The 9,211-nt window shown below is 37.8% G+C and overlaps 1 protein-coding gene across 1 annotated transcript; it reads right to left on the bottom strand.

Annotated features, from left to right (window-relative positions):
• Window positions 1–3,766: 3,766 nt before the first annotated feature.
• Window positions 3,767–6,204, bottom strand: LOC113234367 (the record flags this gene model as incomplete). The annotated part of the gene is made up of 4 exons (XM_026469676.1): window positions 3,767–4,141; window positions 4,277–4,620; window positions 5,455–5,607; window positions 6,174–6,204. Coding segments are annotated over 4 exons (691 nt in total), but the record flags the coding sequence as incomplete, so codon positions are not given.
• Window positions 6,205–9,211: the final 3,007 nt, after the last annotated feature.

Genomic DNA, 9,211 nt, shown 5'->3' with positions numbered 1-9,211 from the left:
AGTGAAATTATAGGCGCGTGGGACTTGTCAACTTATGACTCAGGAGGACGGGCTTACTGGCAGTGCCATTTAGATTTTTGCGATCGAAAACTCTGAGTGGCACTGCAATTGTTATGGACAGGCGTGTCGCTTACCACCAGGTTCACGACTTGTTCGTCCCGTTACAAAATGTCATAAAAAAAGGTACGTACGGAAGTATAAATGAAGATATATGTATACATAGCATTCTATATTTTATAAGGTAGGGCACCGGTGTGACTGGAAAGTCTCTTAAAGACGTTGCCATCAGAGGTAATAAATAAACAAGAAAGTAAGATTGTAAAACTTCCTCAAGATCTCGTCGTCACTCGTTAATTAAATACATCATAAGTAATTAAGGAAGTGCCAACGCCAAGTTCGGGATTCAACGAGAAATGGAGATAGTGGCCAAGTTTGCTTTGGAATTAATGTGAGGGAACTTTCATCTCGTAAAATAAATTGGTTGTTTATTTAGAATAGCAATTGGATTCTTGTGTATTTTCGAGAAAAATTTATATATACCTGTATTTCATCTGAATGTACGTTATTTACAATTGAGAATTTTATGTTTTATTTTGTGCTGTGAATAATACATTTTTGTTTAACATATAATAGCTTATCTGTTACTGTTTAACATCTGTTAATGTTTAAGCAAAAATAAATAACATCCTATATTGCTAGTAGGTAACACAGGTAAACGATGAACGATGGGAGTAAGTAGCAAACCTTAACGCGATCCCACAAACAATGTCATCACTGAGGTAGGATAGGTATTCAAGGATCCAACTTGCTAGTTTTCGCCTGGTGGGTCCATGGATAAGAATCCGACATAAGGGCGCGTTCCCATTGTGTCGTGACGACAGATAGTCGTGCGGTTTAAAGTGTGGCTTGTATATTTAAATGAAGTTGTTCGCACATAGTACAAGATGGTTAACTGTCATACACGACTTTTTTTATTGTTGCTACGACAGACTGTCGCACAGTGGGCCCAAATTGATAATTCTTAGACATAGGGATAACTTGTGAAGTATCGAGCTAATTTTTGCAAGTACACGCAGACGGATTATTTTTTTCTACATAGAAAATGGTTGGAACTATACTGTAAGTAACCCACGCATATTACATTCTCATATATTTTGAGATAAAAAATAAAATGTATATTTCTCCATATAAAAAAAATAAATTTTTTCTCTCCGAAACTATCAACTTTTCAAGAAATTATACAAGTATAAAAGTTGTTAGGAATGTTATTATCTATCATATAAAATGCGCTCGATACTGCACAAGTTATTCCTATATCCAAGAATTATCAATTTGGGCCCACTGTGTGTCGTGACAATGAGAAGAGCTAGAACGACGGTCTTAATAAATAAAACGTCTCGACAAAATTGTGACGACAGATAATCGCAACTTCAAACGATTCTGACGTGCAAACGATACGGCAGGTGCCGTGAACCGATAAATTGCGTTGTCACGAGCTAGAGGGAACAGCTAGATACGACAGTCGTTCAATATTAAAATAAACGTCCACGACACAGTCACGACATATAGTCGTGGTATGGGAACAGGCTAGACGCGACAGTCGTCCAACGATAAATAAAACGTTACGAGATAATGGGACCGCGCCCTAACCCCGCCGTCACCCAGCGATGGGCGTAAGATGGGAAGAACGGTATACGATATTTACAATACTACATCGAATCAAATAATATTCACATTAAGGACGTCTATTTGACGTCCTTCGAAGGTATTATGTAAACCGTCTTGATTGAGTATATAACCAGTCATATAGACGAAATAATCCATCCATCCATCCTTGGCAACTCATGAGGCAAATGAGCCTTGTATCTTTCTGAACCTTTTAAATAACAATTCTCGTTTGCACTGAAATCACAAATTAGAAAGCTGAAATAGTACAGTGTCAACAACTGACCTGTGTGTACGTCTCTGTATATTAAAAAAATATCCTGTATTTATATAGATAATATAAAGATAATATCTAGGGATATTGTCAATATGGGGGGCTGTTTCATTCAGTGGTGTGGGAAGAACAGCAAAACATGTAATTACAAAACAAACGTAATCACATTTCATCGGTAATCAAATATTAAAAATGTAATTATTCAATTTTCATCCATTACAGTAAAGGTCAAGTTAAACTGGTCGATTTGAAGTGAAACAATTAACGACACCGGACAATCGGAGCGCAGTTGTCACCGCAATGATTCGGCAGAATAGTTTTGAAACAAATTAAATGACATTTCTGGTTATATACTCGATGACCGTCTCCAAATGTAGGTTTCCCTACGAGGATTCCCTTCAACGTTAACAAGTGATAATGATGACAAACAAAAATAAATTATAATCCGAGTATTTATGTACCTTAAGTTTCTACCGCCAATAAACAATTACGTAGCGCTTACGCGCAACAACAAACAAGTAAACGAAGTTGGGTCTAAGCGATAATAACCCTGCTCGCTTCGAGCCGAAACGAGATTCATTGATATATAAACACTGTTGTTAAATAAACACCTTTATGCTTAACGGAGTTTATGTTCGTGTGGTGTTAAATAATAAAATATAGCAACCACGAGCAAGAAAATCCGGAATACTAACTGTAAGGGATGGTCACGGTACACCAAATAAATTATTCAATAGAACGTATAGCTGTGGCACACATGACGGTATACAAGTACTTCTACACACACGAGTAAATGGATTATATATGAGCGAAGGGAGAACGGATTTAATACCTCATTCTAAACTGTTGTACACCTCTCCTGAAGGTATTTTGAGGTACATCGGCATTAATATCGTGAAGAGCAGACAAGCAGCCATCCACAAATACACGTATTGTTTCTCAGAAAATCGCCTATCCATGTGCAAAAGCCAAAAGGAATTCCGTTAGGTGGAAGCTTGTTTAACAGACTATCATGACCGACCCTATAAATAACCTTTGAAATGTCGAGAGACATGGAAATTACAGAGATCATGGAACTAAGGTAAAAGATGAGATTCAATTATCTGGGTTCCTGGTTGGACCGAAACATGGGCAAGCAAGCATTTGCCTGGAACTTTTTCAGCGTGTAATTTATGAATTTTTAAAAGTTAGCAAAACCTCGTCTATAAGGAAAATTATCTGAAATCTACACATATATCACTACTTTGTAAAGGTTTTGTCCCGTTAAAAAAGCCTGTGACTACAAATTGTGGCAAATGCAAAAAAAAAAGAGGCAACGGAGTCAGAATTGGTTTCCGCCAACTAAGTTTAGTCTGGTAACACGCTTGATCGAACCAGTAATTTGGATCTCACGACCGTAGCGTAATCCTATTATTCCACAAAATGAGATTAGTCTTGTTAACACAGATAAGTCAAATATCCAACTAGTGTTATGAAAGTTTCGCCAAACAAAGGAAATCAAATCCGCTGACTGTTCTGCGCGAAAAGGCGCGTCGGATGGAAGTTGTTTAAGCTTGCATTGGAACAATAATTGTTGACTTTCACTGATTAATTATATAGCTATTCTCATAGTTATTCATTTAAGTTTAGTTCGCTCTAGAACAAACCGGGTCTCCCACAGGAGTAATAAGTTTGTAACAAATAACGATTCTTTGTTAGTAAAAGTAAACTATTGTTTTGATAATCACTTTTATTATCTGAAACTTATTCTTACATTAATAATATCAACTGTGCTTTCAAACATACTACTTGGGCATAGAAATCGGAAATAGCAATTACGAACCGAAGGCAAAAGATGTATGGATACTGGCGATATTTATATTGAGTACCGTGTTTAGATGGGACTGTTACGAAGCCATTGTTTTTGATTGTTCAGTACAATAGATAGCCTTAAATCTACTTGAGTACTCGGAAACTTTTGGTGCCATTTTGTTGAACAATATTAGTTGCCACTCCTGTAATTTAGAAATATACACAGTTGTGCTATTGAAATTTTTATTTTATCCAACAATTTTGGCCAAGTTTGAAAAGTCAGGCCAAGTTTCATCTGTGGTTTCATTTTTCCGTCCTTCTTTAGTATCTCTGAAAAACGACAGAGAAGTTGGCTCGTTTCTCGTTGGAACCGGAGCTGATAAAAGTTCACCACGATTAGTTTTCTGATACCTGGGAAATAAATATAATTTTAAAATAATCATGGTCATTATTTTGTTCCCAAATTGGTATTCACTTCTTAGACATCGACGACAAATGTTTTCTATTTGCATGAAACAACAATTCCTATATCCTTGTTCAACTTACCTAACAACAACTTCTAAAATTTCATGCTGCATTTTCAATTTCAAATCACCCGTGAGGTTCTTCATGGCATTACCGACGTACTGTCCGAAAATGAAGTCTTCGCTCACTTCATGACTTAGTAACTCTCTACCCAGTTGCGATAAAACATCCTTCACAACATTCGTAGCACCTTGGTTAACGGAGCAGTTCGTGTCGTTAACTGGTCGAGAAGTTGGTGACGTCTTTGAGTGTTTCCAACTGAGCTTCTCGTACTTTGGCCGCATTGGTGGGGGTCCTATTGCTACTGATACTACTTCATCATTATCCATGTCATCTTCTTGGAGTGGCGCCAGGTGACCCGAAGGCTGAAAGTGCAAACTTACACTTGAGGAAAGCAAAGAATCTTATATCAACGATGAAATATCTAACGTTAGTCGCTGGAAAGGTTGCTGCTGACTGAGAAGTTCATAGTCTCTCACAGGTGTCGCTTACGGCGACAAAAGTCGAAAAACCCAATACAAAAGATCTGTAATAAACACAGAAAAATTCATAAGGTCTGCTGACTCACTCTGTAGCTCAGTTCGTAAAGCGCTGGCCCCTAGTTTGGCATTTGACCCAGGTGCGAAGCCTATCAGATCGAATAAATTTTTCTGTGTTCGATGTTTGTATTAATAATTTGTAACAGACTAGTGAAGTAATTTCCTAAAAAATAAATGAATATTATGGTAGCAAATTATCAGAACATTCAATAAATAAATAAATAAATAACGCACACACTCATAGCCCCGCACTAGGGAAACCGGGAATGCCATGGAGACAGACATATACAACCACAAATTACACCCAAACTCACAAGAGAAATAAATGTAGCCCATACAAATATTTATCTCGGCCCAGGTAAAAAACCTGGGACCTCTGTGTGGCAGACTAGCATGGTAACCGAAGAAAATAATATAAAATTCTTGAAGAGGAGACTTATTTCTCATTACCACAAGAGAAATAAAAGAAACTCAGAAGACCGTCGCTGATATACGTATTATATTACTCCGTTAATCTACTATGGTTCAGATAAATATTTGTGAAATATGATTAACAGCTTATACTGTTCGAACTTGTGGCTATGCCATGAAATCAAATCCAGTTGGAAGGTAAACGGCACCTTTTGGCAGCCGTTTGTTCAGCGGTGTTTTTCCACTTGCCTTTTTCCTAATTTCTCTTTCTCTCTGTCTCTCTGTGGGTCGTCTTTTGTTATCAGGCTCTGTCGGCAGCATATGTCTCTTGGAGTGATAGTGGACGCCTCCTCGTCGCATTTCTCGGTGTAACCTTTGTTCTTCTGAATGCCACGCTGCTTCCTGTTTAGAACAAATAGAGAAATGCACATAATTATGTATTTATAGATTACACAGATTTGTTGCTTTATTGTTGTATCTCCGATATCTTTGTGTTTGCGAAGGATGAATGTTATGTTGTATTGTGGACACAAATTATCTACGTAACGAAAAGTCTGTACTTTTTTAAACCACTTAAGTATTGATGATCAAAATGTTTGAGAGACAAGGCGCTTTATCAGAGAATTACTGAACTTTTCGAATCTAATAGGTATTTAAACTTAGTATAAATTCATAGTCCTACGCAGCCAAGACGTGGACATTAACAACAGGCCTCATCCACAATTTCAAGGTCGATCAGCGTACTATAGAACGAGCTATGCTTTGGGATGGACCGAAACCCTAACGTGGTCATACGTCAAAGAGCTAAAGTGACCGACATAACTCGCAAAATCAGTAAGCTTAAGTGGGAGTGGGCCGGGGATATCTGTAGAAGGGTTGAACGCCGATGGAGCAGACTTGTTCTGGAATGGTGACCACGTCAAGCGAAACGTAGTGTGAGACGCCCTGCGGCAAGATGGACGGATGACCTGAGAAAGGTGGCCGGCAGCAGCTGGATGCGGGCGGCACAAGACTGGCAGAGTTGGCGTGCTCAAGGAGCGACTTATGTCCAGCAGTGGATACGTGTAAGCTGATGATGATAAACAAAATAAATTACTAATAAGTTGGTAAAAATTAAAATTAAAAAACCCCAACACAAAGCAGTGTGTCAATAAAGTAAGCTAACAAGTTAATTGACTCAAACACGATGATTCTACTGATATAGTTAAGGAGTTGGGTAGTCTGCAGAATACCTTGAAGCATCAGATTAAGGTTACCATTATTCATGTAGTCTTCAGATTTCCATACTATACCAAATTTCAAATCGATCGAACAAGCGGGAATACACATTATGACTAAGATTACTACACAAACTGGAAAAGAGACTATCTTTAAGCAGCTGACCATATGTTCATCAAACATATCTAAGAATTAGCCCAGTTAAATTAACCTTCAAATAAAAGAAACCGTTTTGAGATCAGTCCATTCGTTTTTATGCTACGATACCATAGACAGACAAATACTTCAAGTTTCTAACTGTCTTCTTTCGGGGCTAATTGTACATTGAGAGATTGTTAGAAAACCCGATGCCGAAGGCTAAGGGCATAATGATTCGAGTTTTGTAATTTTTACCGCTCGTTGTATGAGCTACAATGTTTTTCATCACATTTGCGAGGAAATAGATACAACGATAATTTATTTCTTGTATGAATAAATATCGCTTCACAACGCACTATTTACGGAATTTGCAAATGGCGGTTTTTTATAATTTTTTTTATACAGATTACCCGCAATTCTTCCCTAAATAATACAACTAGAACTAAAGTGTTATAAAAGATGCTGGCGCATGCAGCCACATTCCAAATTCTGAAAACACTGCAGAATTTGAATTCACAAAATAAATTTAGTGAAATATAGTTAAATTGCAATTTTAATTGCAAAATAAAGTTTTGCTTAATCTTCACGTAAAAAATCCATAGAGCGATAATGTTATGAAATAGTCCGTGGGCATAATTTAGAACATTACGGTCCACTTTGCCTGCGTGTCACGACACTGTTTAAGAGTAAGTGTGATGAAAAAATATTAGTCAAATCAATGTTTTATTTAATGACACTCCAATGTCAAGTCATTTAGATTGCAGAATTATATACACTTACAATGAAAACTGTAAAAGCAGCAAAAACCACAACAAACGTCTTTCCGTCCATATTTCTTGTACAAAACTAATGTAGCGGTTCCCACCAGGAACAGACGTAGTTGTTTATTTACAGATTCGACAATGACTGAATCAATATAAACATCGGAGAATACTTTCTTTGTCGTCGCATTCTTGGGTATTTGTGAGTGTCTGTTTAGAAAACGACGCGATTTTCCAACGATTGTTTATTAATTGACGAAGAGATTACCAGAAACTGTGCCATATAAATTTTGATCTAATTATAATGATAAAATTTCAGGTTTGTTAGAACCCAGATGTTAGATCACAATATGTTCACCATTGCAAAAAGTGACAGTATATTGTCGCCATTCCCAGTTAACCAAATTCTAATATTGTGAATTGCTTTTGAGCCCGTTTATTGGCGCTGTGCGCAGGCGGCTAAATATTTGTGAGTCTTATGCGGTGGCTAATGGACTCAGATACAATGTGCTGAAGAGTGAATGGTATTTAAAGCAGGTACTAAGACGTATACCATAGTGGATTATGTGGTACTCCTCTAAGGCAGGCATAACAGTTTAAGTATCTGGGTCACTCGGTCACCGAGAACCTATGCGATAATGCCGATGTGGAGCTCAGGGCGTTGGCTATCCGATACAAAAACCTGCCTCGCAGGTTTGCACGATGTACAGATGAAGTGACAGTTCGAACGGCGTCCTAAGCACATTGGTGGAAACTATTGGAAACATGGACCGGTGGTAGGTGCGTTGTCCTGTCATTGGCTGGGTACATTGTGGTCCCATCTTAATACCTGCGAATAATTTTGTTTTATTGTTATTTTACATCTACTAGCTTAAGTACTTTGCTTTACTAACGAATATTATGGATTATCTGAAATAAATGCTTTATTGTTATTATTATAAAATTTTGTTTCACTCGGAGTTCTCCGGTTTACCAATAAATACATAACGTACACACACACAGCGCCGCAGTAGGGAAACCTTGTGTCACGGGTGCCATGGACACACACATAGACAGCCATAAAATTATACCCAAACTCACGAGAGAAATAAATGTAGTCCATACAAGATTAGGCCATTTAGTAGCAGTAGACCTCCTTGTGAAAGAGTTCTTGTAAGGTCGCCTTACTTATTTCAGCCTCCAAGTAGTAATAAAGAGTAAGGGTGCTGGTGAAATTACATGTACATGGGACTTGTCAACTCATGTCCCAGAGTGACGGGCGCAGTGGCACTGCCCCTCAGATCCTTGCTACTTAAACAACTGTTATGGACAGGCGTGTAGCTTACCATCAGGCACAGGACTTGTTCGTCCCGTCACTTGATATTATAAAAAAACACACAAATATTTCTCCTGGCCAGGGAATCCATCCCGGGACCTCTGCGTAGCAGACCGGCATAGTAGCCGTTCGGCAACGGAGGCGGTTTAGTTTAATAAGCACGGGCCAATGCTAAGTGCACGTCAGGGGTGACTGTTAGTGGAGAAATATGGGATCATGGCATCAATATGCAAGAACGTCCTAACAAGGCGACAAGTACTGAGGATGGCTGCTTTCTATATTGGTGATATATGTTTGGTGGTAGGTTCAGGGAATGCAATGACTGGTGTAGCTGTTTCGGAGTAGCGCCTGTGGTTGAAAAAACTATTATTACTTTCTTCAGATGCCTGCTTCGGGTTATGTCCTCTTTTAATTCTGTATATGTAGGTATATATATATAATATATTTATGATTATTATTTTATTAATATTATTATTTAGTTGTTTTTTTTGTATTTTTATTATTACCAATTTCTTCTTCATTTGTAGGTATATGTGCAATATGTGTGTTCTGATGCGCCCTCAAATAATTTTAT

This window comes from Hyposmocoma kahamanoa, unplaced genomic scaffold, assembly GCF_003589595.1.
Source record: "Hyposmocoma kahamanoa isolate Upper Pololo Valley unplaced genomic scaffold, ASM358959v1 83637, whole genome shotgun sequence".
NCBI classification, from domain to species: domain Eukaryota; kingdom Metazoa; phylum Arthropoda; class Insecta; order Lepidoptera; family Cosmopterigidae; genus Hyposmocoma; species Hyposmocoma kahamanoa.
Note: the sequence above shows the minus strand (reverse complement) of the source record. Positions and strands in the feature narration are given on the sequence as shown.